Consider the following 22,497-nt stretch of genomic DNA (forward strand, 5'->3'; position numbering starts at 1 on the left):
AACCTTTTCAAGGACTTTGCCCCAAAATGGCAGATTAGAGATGGGCCGGTAATGACTCAGTACTGCGGCATCAAGACTGCTCTTCTTTAGGAGAGGCTTTATGACCGCAGTTTTCAAAGACATTGGGAATGTCCCAGATTGAAGCGACATGTTAACTATGTGAGTGAATGGTGCTAACAAACTGTTCAGCACAGACTTTAGAAATCTGGTGGGTAACACATCAAGGCAGCATGTAGATGAACTCAGACTGGTGATGATCTCATGGACAGTTTTGTCAGTTACTGGTGCAAAGTGAGTTAGCTCTAAGTGTCTAGGTGGTTTTAGGGTAATTTTTTGCATTGTGGGATTTATAGCATTTTTAATGCCCTGAACTTTGTCATTAAAGAATAATGCAAACTCATTACACTTGGATGTGGAAATGAGTTCTAACGGCAGCTGAGCTGGAGGGTTTGTTAATCTGTTTACTGTGGCAAACAGGACACGCGAGTTGTTACTGCAGCTTCCAATTATTTTAGAAAAAATATCTTTCCCTAGTTCTACATAAGATTAGGTTGTACATGTTCAGCTTTTCTTTGTAAATCTCTTTTTGAACCTGGAGCTTTGACTTGCGCCATTTCCGTTCGGCCCTGCGGCACTCCCTTTTCTGTGCCCTGACCGAATCATCATTTCTCCATGGCGCCTTCTGCTTATTTTTAACCATTTTAGCCTTTATAGGGGTGATGGTGTCCAGAACATTCAAAACACTAGATGTAACAGAGTTCAACAAATCATTTACATTAGAACATGAGACATTTTCAAAGTTTATCATTTCCATAAACAGTGCACCTGTCCCATCACTTATGTGTCTCCTCTGAACAACTACAGGACCAACCGGAGGTTTGGGAGAAACAGACAGGTCAAAGAAGACACAGAAATGATCAGACAGAGCAACATCGATCACATTAACATTTGAAATATTTACCCCCTTTGTAATTATGAGATCTAGAGTGTGTCCTTTGCTGTGGGTGGGGCCTCTCACATGCTGAGTAAGACTGAAGGTTTCAAGGACAGCATCAAGCTCTTTAGCGTTTCTGTCACAAATATTATCAACATGCACATTGAAATCACCTGTAATGACCAAACCATCAAAGTCTGTGCATATGACTGAAAGCATCTCAGTAAAATCATCAATAAAACGTTGGCAGTGCTGGGGAGGCTTGTATAAAACAATGAAGAGAATGGATGGAGACCGTTTTAGCTCCATTTTAAAGGATACATACTCAAATGATGAAAACACCCCAAAAAACAACCTGCGGGTAATTATTTCATCTCTAAAGACAGCACAGACTCCACCCCCTTTTTTGTTTTCTCGTGTTTCAGATTCAAACTTAAAGTTGACAAAACAAGGTGTTTGTGGCATTATTACTTTTAAATTTTTATAGTGAATTAGGATGTGTTCATACTTCACAAATTGAGCCCATTTTAGTCCTGACGTGGACCCGGTTTGGTCCTGTTCTAGTCCTTGTTTAGTCCTGATCTAATTCAGGTTTAGTTATGAATTCAGTTCCAGTTTAATCCCAATTTTAATGTGGGATTTTCTTAGTGTGAAAACGCCCTTAATGTAGGAACTTTAAGTCAATTTGACATTTCAAAGTTAGGTGTCTTCTGCTAACTTCTGAAGAAAATCATGAAAGTGCAATGTGAAATACAAGTATGCAAGTTGTTTTTAACGTGGAAGAAGTACCTCCAATAGATCGGAATTGGACCAGGAAGCACTGGCACTACATTGATATTATATATCCGGATGTGTTTATTTACCAGCAGTGGGTTATAATCCATTTAAAATACCTCTAATGAACCAAATTTAGATATATTCTCATATTAAAAATGTTAGATTCTGCTATATTTTTATGATAATCAAATGAATGCTAAATACTTGTGTTCACGTTCCAAAACTTGCATTGGAAAACAAACTTAACATGGGAGGAAACAACAGAGCTCAGATTTTTATCACAGTTAGCCTAATGTTAAACAAATGGAGATTTTAAGACGATATGCTAAATAAATACTCAACTTAACATTCATTCATTTGTAAGCTGACACTATTGAGTGATAAATGTATTTACCAGTAGTGACCAAAAAGCTTATTCGAGTTGTTCCTCAGTTCTTTGTTTAGCTTTTTATATTGTTTTGACTAATGTTGTTCGATTGATGTTTTAAACGAAATGGTCACGGTTGTTTTTTTGATGTTCCATCGAGTAGCACCAGTAGATTTAACAAAACAACATTTTCTCTTCACCCTTCACCTCTGGACAGGCTTCATGCTCCCTCTTTCATTACTGAAGCCCGGATCAGATACTTCACCGCACTATTGACCACAAGCTGCTCAGGAGAATCTCTGCTGTACAGGTCTCGTCTCATTCCTCCCGCTGTTACACACCAATCAATTATTCACAGCATATATTTCATTTCCTCATGGATTTTCTTTTAGGATGGTGGGGTGAGGAAGGCATGCATATCTGTTTATGTGAAGAAGAAAGACTAAGAATAGGTGGTTCCTGCAGCGACGGGAACATACAGCTCTTTTTAGTTCATATGGAAATGCTGCAAGTGTTGAATAAAAAATCTGTCCCAAAGTATCCTCATCTGCGTCATGCATACTAAAGAGATTAGGAGCAGGGTTTGTATTGGTTTAGACTTGCTAGACAAATAAACCTTCCCGTAAAGTTCCATTTATGTATCCTCAAAAAGACAAAGACAAGGCTTTAAACAAGTGTAGGAAAGTAACATCGTTTTCACTCTTACTTTGTAATTTAGTTGACAATAACTGTTTCAGTGGCTAAATTTGAATGGAAAAATAAATGGATAAATATGGGAAAAAATTGTAAAAAACATCTATTTAACATCAGCATTTTTTTCATTGCATTTTATTTTTGGCTGGTCTTTTATGCTTATTTTTATTGGCGATGTGTCATTTTCAACCAAAGCTGTGAAATCAATTCTGAGCTTCAATTTAAACAATTTGAATTTGACATCCTTACTCACATCTTTATTTAAACGTCTTCTGACTCTTCCAGGGCCAGGTTCAAATCAAGAGCTGACTATGATGGTAAAAGTTTGTACCTTTAGAGACCCATGATTTCTGGCTCAATGGCTCAACTGGGTTATGTGGGAAACACCAACACAAAAGCCCTTTGTGTTAGTTATGCGACAAAACAACTCAATCAAAAAACATGGCAGCACTAACGGAGCACCCTTAATCAATAATAATGCAACCTCCAGGGGAACACCACAGCATAACTCAGATCTACAGTCTATATAGTGCACAACAGACACAGAGATGTTTTTTTTTTTTTTATATAATGAACGTCACCATCATGTCCGGAGCGTGGTCCAGGATCAGCACCTGTGTTCTGGGAATGGAGCTCCAAACCCCCTCAGCCTGCAGTCAAATCCCATGTTCCTCATTACAGCAGCCTGGGATGCTGATGCTTCATAATGTGCTGTCACAGGTTTGGACAGCACCGAGGTCATGCTCTGCCCCATCAAATCTCCCAGGACAGGCTTTTTTTTATCTGGCTCTCCCTTTTCCACATATGGTTAAGGATGGTATGACTTATGTATGTTCTTCCTGTAGTGGCCATACCTGCTTGCCAAAGCTCAATCTTGTCTGATCTCGCAGACCAAGCAAGGCCGGGCGGGGTCAATACTTGGACACAGGTGGGTGCTGGGGAAACCGGGTTCCACGTTAGAGTGACAGTGGTCGATGTATCCTGAGGCAAGACGCTTCATCCACATTGTCTGGTATTAATGTGGTGGGTGTGTGAGTGGTGGCCAAAGACACAGATTAGCCTCGGTTTCATCAGTTTACCACAGAACGGATTGGTCAAAACACTGGAACAAGACCAGAAATCTAACTTTTGTTAAATTCAATTGAGAGAAAAGCACAAACAAAATCATGTTTTTAAAACAGCAGTGGATGAAAGAAAGGAAAGTGTAATGATGATGTAATTGTGTATTTAAATAACCTTTACTTGGCAGTACAGAAAATGGTAACATCTTCATAACCTGTAAGAGTAAAGGTTACTCTAAAGATAGGAGTAAAGGTTGGTATACCTTTACCTGTTCCTTTGAAGTGATGTGAATTGATTAAAGTAACGCAATATCTTAAAAATAAATAAATAAATTAAGTAATGTTTACATATCAAATTTTAAAGTGCATCTTTCACTTAAAAAATGTGCAAAGCACTTCATATTTTTCAATAATCTGTATTTCCACAAGGACATTAGTTGGCCCGTTTTTGTTTTGGTTCCTCTTTCATCCAAACTACAATGCTGCTCTGATTGGTCTGAACCGCTGATGGCCTACACAGCAGGAGATGGTCAAAATGGATTCTCAAGAGTTTGTGGACTTACAATTGTTGCGAGAAAAAATGTGTTTAATGCCATCTGAGGGACATTTATTTTCTTAAAAGGATTTTTTGGCCCATAGGCTTTATTCAACAAGACAGCGTTAAACTGGAATGAACCCAGGGCATGACATGCAGTAAATTGTTGAGAGCCAGATTAAAACTCACGGTAGCCCATATGCCTGCTCCCACTGAGCAGGCAGATGGGCTACACAATCAACCACCCAATTACAATCACATAGTGAACATTAAAAAACTTTTGCAACATATTAATTTGAATAGAATAGATTATTCACCCTGCATTGCTGGCAGAGGAGGAGATGAAGAGGCTGATGAGGTGAGATGAGGTGAGATGAGGTGGCTGATGGTTCTACTGTATAGAGATAGTGGTATAAATAATGAAGTCAAAGTACTTGCAAGTAATAGTCCTGTCTAGCAAAAGAAAATAGAAAATCAAAGAAGAGCAAATGTCCCACAAACTCCAAATGTATATAGAAAAAAATAAATATGTCCATGGCTCATTACTAAACAGCCTCAAAAAACGTGTAGTAAAAGCCTTTTAAGTTAGCTGCATGTTACTGTACCATTATATACAAAACAATACAGACTTGTAACATGGACGTGTGGCCATGATGAAGACATAAAGTATCATGTAGAACAGTGGAGCCGATCTGAGCTCTCCTCCCCCTCTTATCGCTGCACTCATCACACTGTGTCGTGTGCCTGCTCTCTCGGCCCCTCCCCTCTTCTCGTAAGGAGTCTCCAGTCGATTCCTCTCAGAGCCGCGCAGGTAATATCTCTAAGCCATGAAGAAGAACCAGCTCGTCATCGCCTCCTCTGTCCACTTGTGTAAGAGCACTTATCAGCATTGATCGCCCACTAATCGCTGGCTTTTACTGAAGAGGAGACATGCTCGACAACAAACAAATGATACAGCTTTCATAAGAATGGTTAATGCTATCATCATGTTTTAACTAAAATGTATTAGATGATAAATGTATATAATAGATGATTTCCATTATTGTTTTTTTAATATATTCTTAAAATTTTTTTGAAGTATATGAATGCCAGTAAATGTTAAGGCACACTGGTGATTTGTGGTTGCTGATAGCTTTCTTCCAAACTCTTTACTCCCGTTGTCGTTACATTCACCACATCAACTGACTCAACCAGAACTAAACTTGAAAATAAAGCTGGACCAAAATTAAACAAAGACAAGAGCAGTACCAAACCAGGTCCACATCAGGATTAAACAAGCTCAATTTAGGACCAAAAAAGTATGTGTAGGTGTGTGTGTGTTAGAAATATTTCATTTTATATTTTATTTCACTCCTGTATACTTTGTAAGGTAGAAGTGTCTTGTTGATGTACGTATGTGGTGCGTGAATGAATGACTAGTGGTGATATTAGCTTTGCTTCCACGTAAGTAGGGGTAAATAAATAATGCAATACAAAGCACTTTGAGTATCTAGATTTGAGAGGTTAATCTAAATCAGAGACATTATTTCTATTTTGATCGCACTGATATCCGTCTCTAAGAACGCCATGATTTGCATAATTGACTATGGCATGGGTTTAAGGCCTGTTCTTCTGACTTGGGGCTTCCTCAAATTGTGGCTTATGTCTATAAAATGCACATTTCACTTTGAACTATTGAACTAATTAACTTTTGAATCATATGCTAATTTATTCATGCACGCCATGTATTATGTAATGGCATTGCATATGGTGGTTTTGACTGCATGGCTGTACTACTAACTGTTCATTATTACTATTATTATAAATGTTGCATAACCAAATCACTGCCATCTCTTATTAAACTAAATAATTGAACATTTTGTGGAGTAGCGCTTGACTCTTTCCCATTTTTGCAGAAATAGAACGCGCGGTCAAAATGTCTAATATCTCTCCATGTTCCCGCTCTTATCTCCATGCTCTTCTTGTATATACTCACTTTGCTCTATCTTTGTTTTTCTTTCCTCCCCAGCCTTATCCTGCAATCTCTGTCTATAGCTGTTTTCACACCTCAGGGCTTTTGTCCTCAACTGCAGTTTTAGTGCAATTGATTATAGTACGGTGAACCTTACAAACCTTCTTCCCCTGTTTGCGCCGTAATATAAATCACCACATACCCGCTCGTATCCTGCCTCTCATTGGTTCACGGGGTATTTCTCCTTACTCTACCTTTTGCTGCATAGTAAAATGACCCATGCGGTTAGACATTCAGAACGCACTTGCATATTCACACGTCGATGAGTCGTGCAAATAGGCGAATAGGTACTCGCATTTCTTAACAGGCGATTGCTACGCGACAAGAGTCCTGATGCATGTTTGTGGATGAGAAGAATTCAAAAAGAGAGCAGATGCAAATTTACATCCCTCTCTCGCCTCTCCTCTTTCTCTTCCTCTCAGCGCTCTCTCTCCTCGTCCTCCTCCTCCTCCTCAGACTCGCGCACACAGACGTGCATTGGCAGACCCCCCTCTCGCCGGAGTGCATCGCGAGTGCTGCTGGTGAGTGTAGCAGAAGAAGACGAAGCGGGGTGGCAAACGGATAGAGAGAGTGAAGAGCTGGAGGAGGCGGTCTGTTGTTGAGCGAACCACGCGGGGGGAAAAGAGTGCGCAGTTCTGGGCAATGCCTCGGAGGGAGCCCTCAAGCTACGCTGAACTGAAGGTAGGACACATTGCGAGGAGGAAGAGATGGGTGGCAGAAATATAACAGAGAAAGGTTTTGTAAGACGACAGTGATGAGTGTGTCCAGTTGCTACAAACGATGGTGATGCGTGCTGTGTTTTCATTATGCAATTTCCGTCCAGATCACCTGGCAGACAATAAGTTGAGACACGCAACAGCCAAATCGAACTTCCATTCTGGGTTTGATTCGTATGTAATCAATTGTCTTGCATCTCTGTTTGGTGTGGAGTTAGACAATGCTTTGGCGTTGTAAATCTTGGCCACACTGCTGCCGTTTATTGCATGTGGCGCGCTTTAGTTCTCACAGCAATGCAGGAGTTTCACAAGCGCAGCAGCTGCACCAGTAAAGTCAATGCAACTGTCGATCCTTAAAGTGCAAAGCCAAAACCACAAAGCAAGAAGCGCCTTTCTCTGATTAAAAGCTGAAGATGCATGTTTGACCCATTGGTTTCATGAATATTGCATGACATATCGAAACATTGAGATAAAATCCTTCATATTATTGATTTCCCTGACACAGTGTCTTCTGAGTGAGGATTAGGTCTGCTTGGTTTACTGTCTGATGTACAGTAGTGTTGGTAGTAGTACCGGTTCATTGCACATCACTGCAGGCTTAATAGGAGCTGGTTTAAAACTTTGATGACAATGCAGTGGGTTTAAAGTGGCCGTGTCAATTCAAGTATTCCCTCATTCCCATTGTGGAGTCCTGAAAAAACAGATATAGACATTACTCCTGGCATTGTATAACCAACACAATTACATAATTTAAAGATGCACCATTTTGATGACTTGTACAGAAAGAAAACATTATAGCACATTATAGAAGCAATTTTTGGGAAAACACAACCTTTTTAATTAAGCATTTGTGTCTGGGGGAAAGCTCTGATTGAAATATTAGACTAGGCTTGAAACAAAAGAAATGTGGTTTAATTCAGTGCTGAAACACTTTGAGCGTGTCTTTGTAAAGAGCGGTGACAATGGCTGAAAATCTATCTGGAAACATAGACTCTTTTTCTTTAGTATAATTCAGCTTATCACAGGCAGTCAGGCTCTTTTTGTGCAGAAGGAGCAGAACAGATTGTTGCTATACATGCTTCACTCATATCTCTCATCGTAAGAGAGCACACTTACTATTCCCGTTCTCCTAACAAGTGGCCAGCACTCAGGGCAAAGGGCAGATATAGTGCTCAGCAGCCACTGAGGAGCCTCGCTGAAGAAGACACACTGCAAATAATTAATTGGATGGGTTTATTTAGTCAAGATTGCGTGTCTCCAGGGAGCTCTCTTTTTCAAGTACATCGACATTCAGCAATTCTGTGCCACATTTGTGTCAAAAGTTAAGTCGAGCATGATGTTTTTTCCCCCCAGTACTTACTGCCCTGGATCTGCATGTCAGGTAACAGGAAAAACACAGCTCTATTTGTAAAACAGCTGATCAACCTATACGGCTGACTTACTTACGCAACACTTCCGAACAGCTTTCTTACTGTGCACTCCACTAATACCTTTTTTATAATTCAGCAAGCTTGCTCTCCGGGAGATGCATGTATGAATACAATTTAAGCCCTCCATAGTATTTGCATGAAGGGAGAAGAAGCATATACAATGTTACAGCCCTCACAGTTTTTTCCCCCCAGTTTATGTCCTATTAAATCCGTAGGAGCACATTTTCCCAGCCCAGAGCAAACTGTATTTCAAAGCATCAGCAACAGTGTTCACGTATCAGATCCACTCTGTAGCAACGCAATGCCTGTAGTGCGTTTGCTCTGTAGCATTGCCGTCCATGAAGTTGATGCAGTTCACAAGAGACGTGCACACATGCAGCACAGTGCGGCAGCGTTGGTTCCGTGTCGACCAGTCTTTTAAGCCCACAGGCGCTTGTACAAACATCTAACATGAGCCATTCTGAATAAGAGATAAAGAGGGGAACAATGCGGCTTATATCCTCTGTTGTTTCATGTGAGAGCAATGCACACTTCAGCTGCAACAATGGATCTGATTGTGGCAGCAAAGGCTGTAACCTGAAAAACATGATAGTCTATTCTTTTTTTACTCTTTCCCAATTTTTTTTAAAACCAAGTAACTTGTAAACCTTGTAGGCTTTACATGTTTTCTCGAAAACTTTGTATAATGATTGTCTCTAGAGATATTATTGGTTTCCTGGAATGTTCCAAAGTATGGCATTAAAAACACCTAAATCAGGACAAAATAGGAAAGTAAAAGTTACCAGCCTACCATTTTCTTCCATTATGAAAACACTGTCATTATATTTTGAATACCACAAAGCTACAATTGTAAACCACAGCTTGTATTCAGCGAATGTATATGTGCTGGTGAACAGACTTTTGGTTATGGGGATCTCCATAATGGCCTCTACCCTTATCTGTCAGCAGCACCTTACCGTATGTAAAATGAAAGTCGAACAGTTGCTGCTTCTCCTGGCTCAGCCTCTGGTGCTGTCTTCAAGTGAAATGACTTCTATAGAAAAGGATCCTTCCCACTGTGATCCCACCCATTTGTTAGCCATGCTGTAGGTGCCACAAAATCCATTCATTCACAAGGAAGTTTGGGTTTTGTGTTTGTTTGTTTTTTGTTTTTTAATATGGGGAAATTACAAAAAAAGATCATGAGGAAGTTATATGAATGTAGTAATTTATCAAAGGTTTTACATGGAGGCAATTCTAGAATAAATCCCTTTTCTTTATCCAGGAATTTGACATGTGAAAACCTATTATCAGTTTAGGTAAATGTGATGCCCCTCTGGACACTCAATACAATTACGCATATGATTTCAAAAGGCTTCTTTGTTAATTTGCCATTGAAGATGTAAAGGGAGTTTTACAGTCGGAGTGAAATTAATCTAGTCTGCTAAGTGGGTTGATCATATCACAGGAGGTGAAGGTGAAACTATAGTGCTGCTTTATTATAAACGATGGTGATCGGTGGATTACAAATCATAGCCTCCTGATTCACAAGAGTAGGTCCATTTGTCACATCACCTTTAAAATTCACATTAGCAATTTTGCGTAAATCTTTGTGTAAACAGTCTTACCCCTACTACACAATATCACTCATATAAATGATTAGAGCATGTTATATACAGTAAGATGAATAGTATCTGACCTTTCAAGCAGCGGTTTGGATCTAGGAGATGTTTTAAGCTCACTGCTCACACATCAAGCCTACACGTCACCCCTGGGAATCACATCCTATTACATTAAGCAGCTCATTATCTTGTATGAACAGCATGTACTGTAAAACCTACTCGTAAAGTGTATATTATATCAGGGCTTTACATTACCTAACTATGTTGGTATACAGTATTTCTACTGTTAGCCATATTGGCCAGTTGTGTTTATGAACATATGGGGCTGCAGCGTCCATGAGTGACTGAAGGTGTCAGAGTGCAGATTGGCAGGCTTGTTTTCACTTGTTTGCCACAGGGCAGCTGTGGCTACAAGTAGCTTACCACCAAGAGTGGAGGGAATGAGATGATTGACCTATATTCAACCAGGAAATAATGAATAATGCAATGTGAAGATCTTCATTTATCTTGAAAGGTGCTATATACATGCAATTACTGTATCAATGATTTCATTTGCAAAAACAGATATCTCTGATTCTGTTTTTTTCATACCATGTTGTAGAAAAACATTCACACTCCTGGACGAATGAGGGATTACACCGACATTTATACCATGTTCCACACAATGTATTAAGTACAGTGCAGTTGAATGGATTTGCTCAAAAAAATGAAAAAATAATGGAATAGTATTTTTATTGCACCAAAAATATGTCAAATGATACTTATGCTGTAAAAGAAATATGGTGAAATGAAAACAATAAAACATGCATTTAAATTAAAAGGTTTATATCGAAATCAACAAAAATAGCTTTAATTGTAAAAAAAATGAAAATAAATGTGCATTGTGCAAAAATATCTCGCCCGGAGTCAGACAATGTTGAGAATGATATTGTAGGATAGAGCACTGCAAAATGCAAAATCTACTGAGTAAACAACCCTGTGGTGAGATTTTTTGAATCTAATATAAAACTGACCCTCAATATACTGACTCTGAGGAATCTCTCCCTCCAATGAATGCATGTGAGCACCCTGAAGAGCATGTCCTGAATTCCAATCAACCCTTTTGACCTTTGCCTCCACTCTATTGCAGCTCCCCTCTGCAGCCCCGCCCTAATCCTGCTACACTGCTCCTCTTCCTCCTCCCATCCTCCAAGCTCACTGTCCTTTACAGTAAGGTGAACCCTGGCTTTGAAGCGCCTAAGGATTGGCCAGTGTTGAACAAGTGGCCTATGACAAGTGGATTCTGTGCATATGTGTGTGATAACTGTTAAGCAATATTAGATTTCTATCATACATTGTGTGCATAATGTTGACGTGCACAAATATCTGTTCATCTGAATTTTGAAAGACATAACTTCCTTACAATAACTACATCATAATTAGCTTAATTAAGCATAAACAAAGGACAAATAATAATTCAAATGGTTGAAACAAATAGTTTATGTGAATGATTCAGGCTTAGTTACTACTATGGACTATTCTGTCCTTTTAACCTTTGGTCTGACTCAGCATGTGAGTGGCCACCCATAGCAGAGGGCACACTCTGGACCTACACATTACAAAGGGGGTTAATCTTTCAAACATCATTGTGGTAAATGTTGCTCTGTCTGATCATTTTTGTGTCTTCTTCTTTGTGTCAGTTATTCTCAAACCACCGGCTGGTCCTCCAGTTGTTCGGAGGAGGCACATAAATAACAGCACAAGTGTAGTGTTCATGGACATGATACACTTTGAAAATGACTCATATTTTGATGTTGATGATTTGTTGATTCTGTTGCATCTAGTGTTTGAATGTTCTATGAAGGTTAAAAGGGTTACAAATAAGCAGAAGAAGCCACAGCGGAATGATGATAAGAAAACCTGCATGGGTACAACCAAATTTTATGCAGAACAATTCAACATTTAAGTGCAATGCTTTTGCAGTATTCCTTTATGATCAAATTCAGGGCAATAAAATGCCATCCATTCCACAACACAAATAACAACCCCACAGTCACCTACACACTTAGAGCTGCCTCACTTTGCACCTGTAACTGACAAAATTGCCCAAGAGTTCATCACCAGAGTAGAGTTCATCTAAAGATTTCTAAAGTCTGTGCTGAACAGTTTGTTAGCACAACTTACTCACATAGTTAACATGTCAAATTCCTAAAAGCCTTGATATTTTTGGGGCTTAAAACGGTTGATTGTCAATAGACTTTTTTCTAAATAAACCACTCATTTGTTGATTTTAGACCCCTCACAGCACTGATACTGCTCCTGTCAATGTGATAAATTGCGTCCACGTGAACACTGATGCGGGCAGAGTCACAGTCTTAATCCTGTTTGATTTGATTTGAATGCTGATTTTAATACTGTCAATCATGACAGTTACATAGAGACCGGGTGGGCATCACTAGTACTGCCTTTAATTGGTTCAGGTCCTATAGAAGAAAGGAAATACCACATCGCCTTGACCTGTGGGTTGCCCCAAGGGTCAATTCTGGGCCCCCTTCTGTTCAACTTCTACATCCTGCCGTTAGGTCAGTTAATATGCAGTAATAATGTTTCCCATCACAACTTTGCAGATATCAGGTCTATCTCTCCCTGATGGGAGGTGAATATGGACTGGTGGATTCACTCTATCACCGCATCCAACAGATCAGTCCGTGGAAGCGAAACTCGGACAAGACAAGTAATCATCTTTGGCCCACAGAAACACAGATAAAGTGTCACAGTCACATCCAGTTTCTCGCTCTAAAATCTACGAATCAAGTTAGAATTCTGGGATAATATTGGATTCAGACTTGAATTTTAACAGCCACATCAAAAATCAAAGGTTTAATGTCTGAACTAGACTTGGAGAGACTTATCCATGCATTTATCTACAGTAGGTTGGACTACTGTAAAAGGCTGCTTACTGGCCTCTCTAAACTGCTTGGGTCCTGACCAGAACTACGAAGTACAACAGCCAGAACACTGCTGGGTTTGACCTGTTAACACTTACACAAAAGTCAACCCTGCAAATTCTCTGTAATGACCCTAGGTCCTGCAGAGAAATCAGTTCTAGCTTTGTTCACACTGTTTGGACAAAATTCATGTAAGAACTCTTACACTTTTTACTCAAGGTTCTCTCCAACCAGCCAACTGTGTCCACCTTTGCACACCTCCCCCACTACTCTCTCAGTTCAGAGACAGGATCTGTACAGGCTCTTTTTGAAATCCAAACCCAAAAAGCTGCTGGACCAGATGGTGTCTCCACCCCCCACCCTGAGACACTGCGCAGAGGAGCTGACTCCCATCTTTGCAGACATTTTCAACAACTCCCTGGAGTCATGCCCCAGGTCCCAGCCTATTTCAAGACGTCCATCATCGTCCCTGTTACCAAGAAGCCCCATATCACTGGACTTAATGACTACAAGCCTGTGGGGCTGATTCACCTCCTACCTGATGGACCCCCTGCAGTTTGTCTACAGAGCCAACAGGTCTGTAGATGACGAAATCAACCTGGCACTCCACTTCACCCTGCAGCATCTGGACTCCCTGGGAACCTATGCCAGGATCCTGTTTGTGGACTTCACCTGTGCATTCAACACCATCCTCCCTGCTCTGCTCCAGGACAAGCTCTTCCAACTCAACGTGCCCGACCCCACCTGCAGGTGGATCACTGACTTCCTGACGGATCGGAGGCAGTGTGTGCGGCTGGGGAAGAATGTCTCACACACTCGGACTACCAGCACAGGATCTCCACAGGCCTGTGTACTTTCTCCTCTGCTCTTCTCCTTATACACAAACTGCTCAAGTTTGGAACTCAATGCCCAGAAGACAGTGGAGAAGACTTAAGAAGACTTAAGGAAAGTCACAGCCTCCCAGCCCCCCTCAACAGACTCTCCATCAACACAGAGGACTCCTTCCGCTTCCTCTGCACCACCATCACCCAGGACCTAAAATGGGAGCTCACCATCAGCTCCCTCATCAAGAAGGCCCAGAGAATGTACTTCCTGCGGCAGCTGAAGAAAGCCAAGCTGCCAGCGCAGCTGATGGTGTAGTTTTACATGGCCATCAATGAGTTCATCCTCACCTCCTCCATCACCGTGTTGTGCCACAGCCAGGGACAAACAGAGACTACAGCGCATTGTGCGCTCTGATGAGAAGGTGATCAGCTGCAGACTTCCATCTCTGCAGGACCTGTACCTCTCCAGGGCTCTGGGACGAGCAGGTCGGATCAAAGCCGACCCTTCTCACCCTGGACATGAACTATTTGAGCCACTCCCCTCAGGCAGGAGGCTACGGTCCATTCGGAACAGAACCACCCACCACAAGAACAGTTTCTTTCCCTCTGCCGTAGGACTCATGAAAACTTTAAAACACTTTAATAATAATGTAATCAACAACCATCATTGCACTGTTAACTTTCTGAACTATGTCTGTAAATTTAACTTTGTGTATAGACTATTTTTTATCTTATTAGTGAATTCAATATGAATTTATTTTCCATGCCTTATTTGATGTACAGTATCTTGCTTTTATTATTGTTCATTGCTGTATGTTGAGCCTTAACACCAAAGCAAGTTCCTATATTTATGAATTTTGTTCACAGATAATGACAATAAAACGTTTTTCTTGATTCTGATTCTGAGGTAAAATGGCAGATCAGGCTGCCTGAATGGGGTCTTAGTTCTTCTAAGTTATGCAGAACTGATAGAACTTCAAACTTCCTGTCCTTGGACTTTTTATAGCTGTCCAGATGAAGAGTTGGTGAGATCAGGGCTGTGACAGTGACGGCTGATAGGAAGAGGACGTGTCGGAGAGCATGGCCACCCAGCCTCACACTCCTGCTCCCCTCTTCTCTCTCTTTCATTTCCACAACCCTCCTCTTGCGATCCACTCTCCACTCCTCTCTCTTCATCTTTCTTTCTCTCACTTCTTTCACTCTATGCTCTCTTTCTATTTTCTCTTATTTCCTCTGCTCACTGTTATCCCCCTCCTCTTTTACTCTTTCATTTTTCTCTCTCCTCTCCTCTTCTCACTTTCCTCTCTCTCATCTTTCTCTCACCTCCCTCTCCACTCACTTCTCCTCTTCTCCACCTCTTCTTTCCTCTCTCTCGTCCTGTCTGTTGCATTTCACTTGCCTTCTCTCATTTCTTCTGTCTTCTCTCCACCTCTTGCTCTCCATCACTTTCTTTTTACCCTCCCTTCTTTATCTCTCTCATCTCTCGCGCTCCTCTCTCCATCCATGTCCTATCCCAACCCCCCATTTCATCTCTCTCTCACATTCCTCTCTTCCCTCCTGTTTCCTTGCCACGTACTTCAGACCAGCTCGATGTGAATGGGTGTCATTTGGCAACAGTAGGTGTTGAGCTTTAATCCCAGTCACTCAGTGGCTACAGAACATGCCATACTTCATCTGTTTCTGCCTTGGGCACAAACAATATTGGTTATGGATTCAAGTTCTTAGATACAATAGAAAAATCTGACTAGAAAATCTGCAATGGCTGAAGCCATTGCTGGAGTGTCTGCGTCTCTCCCTCTCCACCCCTCCCCCTCTCCCTCCCTCTCCCTCACTCCTTCTCTCTCTCCCTCCCTCTTTCGCTCCCTCTCCCCCCTCTCTCTCTCTCTATCTCTCGCTCGCTCGACTGGCTCCATCACAAAATTCTGAAGAATAAAGCCTAAAGAATAAAGCCTAAAGAATAAAGCCTAAAGAATTCCGCAGACACTTATAATGCCCGAATTCATTTAAATGGGGAAAAAGTAAGATAAGATAAGATAAGATATTCCTTTATTGTCCCACATGGGGAAATTTCATTGGTGCAACGCAGGAAGATACAGAGGCAGATACAGAAGAAAAGAACAGATCACATTGCTTATAGGAAGTCTGAAAAACACTTTCAGTAGAAGATCTATAAACAAAAACTCCCATAGACAAATAAATAAATACATAAATACCATTGCATGTGATCACGACAGTAATTGCACATGAATATGTGATATTATATGAATATGAATATTATTTTCTTTGGGCTAGTTCCTTCCAGAGCTAAGATAGGGCCAAAGATTGAAGATATAGTAAAGGTCAAACTTAAAATGTTTTCCCTTTGTTTGAAAATAGATATGCATATATATATATAGATATCTCTTTAGCGCCATTGCTCTTCTATTTCCATTAGAAATATAAAAGGTATATTGGGAAATTTTACCCACTATAGCACTGATATTTTGGCCATCTTTACTACCTTCATCTTCATCATTTAACCTAGCATCAACCAATATGGAAATCATTGCATACTTTTGTCATGTACTGTTTTGGCTCTTTCCAGTAATATTTGACTGTAACTGCAAGTTAAAAGTGCTATAATTTTGCAACCACGTAGTACAGTTTGACTTGTGTTGGTTTCAAGACTAGGTAAAAGGAGATCATCATTCGCAGAGAGGTAACTATTTCTGCATACGTAATCAGAAACTTTGCTTTGGTGACTTAGATAAAGACTGTATACAAGTATAGTATCTGCAAATAATTGATGAAAGAGTTACTTTTTTCATCTTACAAACCACATTTTGCAGCGGTTACTAAAAGCGTTTCATGTCGACTCTACAGTGACTGAAATTACTGTGCGGAATACAAGGACGGACGGGGAGGCATATCATTAGTGGAGTGGAAGTACAAGACTTAGAGCTGCAGTGTCACTCTGGAGAAGGTTATCCAAGAGAAGGACATCACTGGATACACTCAGCTCACAATCGGTCATAATGGGAAAGGGCTAGTTGAGTTTGTGTGTGTCTGCGTGAGTGTGCTGGGCCTCAAGCCAAACGGTTTTAGTCATTTGACCCCCCCGACCTCAAAGTGTCATAAGTGAGACGCGATAGAGGGTAGAATGCATGCTATTTTATGGGTCAGCTTTGGCCCTGGACATAATCGAGACATGTCCAATAACCATGGCCTTTCACTTTCACTCACTTCAAAAATGGACAAAAAATCAACTGCAACAAGCAGATCATAGACAATTCCTGCAGGTCATTGTTGTCTTTTGAAGCCTGGAGCAAAACTAAATTTTGACTTTTTGATTAGGTTAACAGATTTCTATAGCCCTGGTGCCTTGTCGGTTGCCAGCATCATTTTACATTAGATGAAGTGAGAGGAAAACTGTCACCCTTGACCTTAAAATATATGGATCAGTGCTCTATAATAGAGTCATTTGTATTGTAAACCTGAAGATACGGCTGAATGTGCTCTGTCCTGATGCCATATCTCTCCCGGTCACGGTCAGGGGCAGCAGCAACGTAAAAAAATAAATGAATTATATAGGCAAAGCTGGCAGGGGAATGCTTCGGGGTTCTCAAAGGTCACTGATGTGCACAAAAATCTCAATGATCTATTATGGAAAAGTGGGCACATTTTGCATCTACAAGACATCCAACTCTTTACCATAATTGGAAAAACACAAATAGTGGCATTCATGTTTATAATAATAATATAATGTATACATTATATTGTGTACATCAAGGAGCAAGAGAGGAGCTTTACTCAGGTGAACAACACATTTTCCTTTTGTGGCTGCCTGACAAAATATGACTTGAAGAAGAAAAGTTTGTCCTCCACATTTAACCCAAAATGACAGACATGTGTCCAAACATTGTGTTAAATTGATGCAGTCAATCTTACACAGGGAGAGCGAGTAAACTCCACAGAAGTAATCCATTACAGTAATCCAAAACCGCCACAATAGGGGTGAAAGACATTGACAAGATCCCGATAACAATAATTGGTCAATCAACTAAGATGTTCTAAAACATGTCTTTAAATATATTAGTTGATGGTTAAGCGTCAGACAAATGTCAAAAGACTGTAAAATTACCTCCTTCATACATATAGAAGCATATCTTCAAATAACACTCACATCATTGCTACTAATTCAGTCTCTCTCCCACTTCTACTAGCCACACTGCATTGTTTTGGGTATTTTCGCACCAATTATATACTTTTCATGTGTGTAAAGACATTTAGTACATTGGCCAGGGCACAGTTTAAGAATGTATTGAAGGAATTTCGTCCCAGAGCTATTTCCTAAAAGCCTTGGAGAGAAATCTCAAATTGAAAGGCAAAATGCCGCAACATCCAGCAATTTATTGTAGCTATGATTGTTTACTGCCTGCACCATCAGCAAATACGGAAACATATAATATGCTGAGATATCCCCACTTTCCAGTCCTAACTCCTTTTGCCTTAAGCACAACAGATGAGTGCTGTCTTATCAGGACCGGCTCAATTCAACCTAGGCTTTCTGTCGCTCTCCGGGTAACAAGATAAATGCTTGTTACACTCTTAAAGCCAAGATAAAACTTCCCCTAGTATCTGTATCAGCTCTGAGCCACATTTCCAAGCTGTCTTGTGCTCCTAAAAACACTCAAAACCTCTAGAGTTTGCAAATCTTGCGGGTGGTAATCATCTTTAATTCATGAAAACCCAAACATGAGTCAGAATGCAAGACTCTTTGTAATGTATTCGCTGTGTGTTTTTCACCTAAGCTGGAGTTTTTTTGTTCCTTCGTGTTCCAACACTCTGATGCTTGTCACGTCAGTCTGCCCTTTGCTCAGACCATCACTGTCAACACTATAGTCCTGTGTGGCTCTGATGTGTGACGTGCGCCTTTGCATCCACACTCGCTTCAAACTCAGATGACGAACAACTGTCACAAGCTTTTAAGGTCTCCAAAAAGTTAGTTTTTGGACTACGAGTTTAACAACTTTAAAATGTGTTTTATTTATTTTGAAGAATTCACAGGCTTTATGATTTAATAAGTTGGGAGCTCCAAGCTAGGAACTATGCAAAAACATACTTTAGATGTGCACAATGTCATTTTTGTTGGTGGTGGGTCCTCCACTTGCTTGTTGTTACATTGCATTTTTATTGAAATGTTCAACAGCATGGCTTTAAACCTATCTATTTTGCATTTAGTATATTATAGGTGTTTTATTGCTAAATAAATCAATAAAATATATAACAGATCTGACCTATACCTTGGCCCAGTAGGTCATCTGGGTTAGGGTTGTATATGGCATATTGTGAACGTCTTTGACAAAGCATTAACATACTGTATTCATGGAGACAAGCACCAGGCAGACACCCCATTGAAAAATGTTGTGTAGTGCACCTTTAATTAAAACAGCTCGCTTGAAACTTATCTCACATTTACTTATACAATATGTGCAAATTACGAGTTGTTTGACTGATGACTGAAAGAAAATCCCAACAAAAACACAACGGGTGTGTCCTAAGCCACTGCTGTCCCATAAAGACATTTGCAAACCGATATATGAATCACTGCACAGAAGGAGGCAAATAACCTGCCATTATTACAACAGAAGGGAAAAGTCAACTGGAAAGAATTGTGTCATAAGTGTGTGATCTTTTCTCGCATCATAGCAAGTTTAACAACTGCATATTTATTGTGCAGCAGTTGGGTTACTGACATGTATGGTTTGTAGGGTAATTATACTCGTTTCTTGCTCACACATTTGTACCAATATGGAATGTATATTCTCTGGGACTAGCCATTTCATCGTGGACAACACGTGTAGCACTTTAGGTAGTTAATGTTCATATTTATATTTAAAAGGCCACCATCTGAAGCTTGTTCAGCAAAACATCAACATCTACTCAGTCTCATTCTCTGAAGGGGAGTACACGATTCATTGACCGACAATTATAATTCTATAAAGATCAATACAAAGGCTCTATAAACCAGGATGGTTTTGTGTGGTTTAATAAACAAAGATATAAAATCAAATTAATGACACATTTGGTTACACAGGCTGTGCCTGGGCTCAACTTAGTTAGAAGAAATGCTGGTATTAAGAATTAGGTTTTGATTGGTTTTAGGGAATAATTCAAGGTCTTTAAATGCCACTCTGTAATCAGCCACTCTCAGGTCTCACGTGTCCAAGGAAGGTGTGGAGCGAGGCCTCCCACGTCTTTGCGTTCTCAGAGTCCTTTGCGTCCTTGGAGCTGTCCGGGAGCTGATGCTTGAGCAGGTTTAGCATTCGAAGAGTTTGATGGGTCCAGGGTTCGTTGAACTGTGCAATTTTTGATGAAGATGTTCGGGTTGTTTGGTGAAAGCCGAGTTTGGGAGACAATGCAGCCTCCCTGGTGGGGGAGGGGCCCCTGCGGGGGTCCCCGACCTGGTGTGTCGTCCTGGCAGGTCACGTGCCGGCGAAAGAAGAGAGGGAAGCAGAGCTGAGTCTGCTCTTTTATTGACCTGGGAGGAGTGGCCTAGTGGGAGTGGCTTTAACTCTTGGTCAAACTTATTCTCAGTTTGGGCAAATTTAACTCAAACCAGCAAAAATGACATGTGACCATAATAACATCAATAGCATGAATGATAATGAGAGTAATGAGGTAATGAGAAAGTACATTAAGTACGACATGAACACACTTCAAACCAGTTCTTGTGGCAAACGAAACTAAAACATGATTTAGTCACAAGTTTAGATCACACAGTCAGCATCAAGTTGGTTTAGATGTGAAATATAGTCATAAAGAAACGTAGTCCTGAGGAATGTCTCTTATCAGATTCAGGGGGAAGGGCTCTGGTGAAGACAGTGTCCTCTCCGTGGGGGGTCATTCCTTTACACCCAACACTATGCTTTGATTTCTGCAACTGTGTTGAGCTGTGAAAAGGTATTATCTTTCAATCGTCTTTTTGGGACATATGGGTCCCCTACAGGTTGATTTGTGCATCTTCTCTCTCTCTCACTCTCTGAAAATATTGAAGTGGTTGACCAGATACACAAATCTCCGTATTGCCACTAAAACGGGAACTGTGATGTTATACCAATGCAGTCAAGGCAGAACCCATTACCTACCCGAGGTCAGCTCCCATGTGCTTATTATTCCTGATCCTGCTCTTAAGTCCACAAGAAATGAAAATGTATATCATTAGATGGAAGGTTAGCCTTGAAGTGTTATATGTAATAAGAATAAAAAGTATGAAATTGATTGAAAGATGACTTAGCATAATTTGACACCTTTATAGTGACAAGTTCTTCTCTTTCACAGCCAATGCAAATATCTATATAATAGTTTATTTATGATCTGACCTTTTCACTCCCAAAGTTCTAACGGTGTGTGTCGGCAGGTGCTAATTGCACCGGCTGCCCAAGATTATATATATTAATATATTGCCCAATTGGTAAATTGTAGCAATTTAAAAATTGAAAAGACAAAATGAAAACATAATGGTTATATGAGTGCATGGCCAACAATATCCCTTATTGTCTTGTGGGTAAAGATGGACTAGTTTAAACTAGTCCGTCTGTGCGCAGCTGATTAAAGGAAGGGGGGTAATTCACAGCTCGGATCAACAAAAATAAAGGGTGCATACATAAAATAATAATATATTTTTTTAAATCTGCTTAATTCCAGGTGCTGAGCAGCAGTTGAGGATGGCAGGAGATTCTCGAGTCCTAATGGACCAAAACATGGAGATAGGAATCACACCCGCACAGGTAAAGTGAGGCTTCAAACAAAGTTCTCTATAGTATTTAGAGTGCTCATAAACATGTTGCAAAGCAGTTGAGTTGGAAAGAATATTATTTATTAAATATATCACGATTATTTCATCAGGGAGAGTATACAGCAGGCCACTTACGACTGTTATAAAATATATGACATCAAGATGCAAAATGCATCTACTCATCTACATGACTTTCCATGTGTGTTGTGTTTTTGCACTCATCAACATTTAATGGAGGCTATGTATGATGTTTTATGGATGGACTATGTACTTCATATGTACACTCATGTCTTTTTACTTTTGCCTCAAGCAAGGTCAAGATACTCACTGTGCATATTTACTAGCAACAGATTAGGCCTTGAAGACTGCAAATTTCAATCAATGATTCCCCACACGTATATTTAGTTACATTAGTTATATTTAGTAGACATTTCTTCAGGGATCAAGAGCACCATATTACGAGCATGATGTAATGTTAACTATTACAGATTTGTGCAATGACATCTCAGATAGCTAAACCCAAAATATGCTTTAATATTTTGATGACACACTTCCTTAGGCACTGTCAGTTTAAAAATAGTCAAAAAATTGTCAACTAACTGAAGAGGTCACATTTGATCTCTTTTAGTTTGATGCGTGCAGTACAAGCCATTTAAGGATGGGACCCAACTGAAACCGATATCTGTCTAGACCTGCGCTCTGATTGGAGCTCACGCTGTCCATTCAAGCAGAACAAAGAAAGAGAAGCTCAATGAGATAAGAAACTCACCACTTACCTCGGCCATGTGGAGTGGACTAATGAATTTGTTTATGGTCCGTTGCCCCGGGGGATATATATTGATGG

The 22,497-nt window shown here is 40.3% G+C and overlaps 1 protein-coding gene across 1 annotated transcript in view; it reads left to right on the top strand.

The window, feature by feature from the left end:
• The first annotated feature begins 6,849 nt into the window (after window positions 1-6,849).
• The window catches only part of kcnj5 (potassium inwardly rectifying channel subfamily J member 5), a 35,114-nt gene continuing 19,466 nt past the window's right edge, over window positions 6,850-22,497 (top strand). The window contains exons 1-2 of the mRNA XM_072453793.1: window positions 6,850-7,059; window positions 21,563-21,645. Of these exons, the coding sequence (XP_072309894.1) occupies window positions 21,583-21,645 (63 nt within the window). The 5' untranslated portion in view covers window positions 6,850-7,059; window positions 21,563-21,582. The remainder of the gene's footprint in view (window positions 7,060-21,562; window positions 21,646-22,497) is intronic.

The sequence above is a fragment of the Eucyclogobius newberryi genome, unplaced genomic scaffold (genome assembly GCF_026437365.1).
Source record: "Eucyclogobius newberryi isolate DKJ021-1_F unplaced genomic scaffold, fEucNew1.0.hap1 SCAF_10, whole genome shotgun sequence".
Lineage (NCBI taxonomy): Eukaryota > Metazoa > Chordata > Actinopteri > Gobiiformes > Gobiidae > Eucyclogobius > Eucyclogobius newberryi.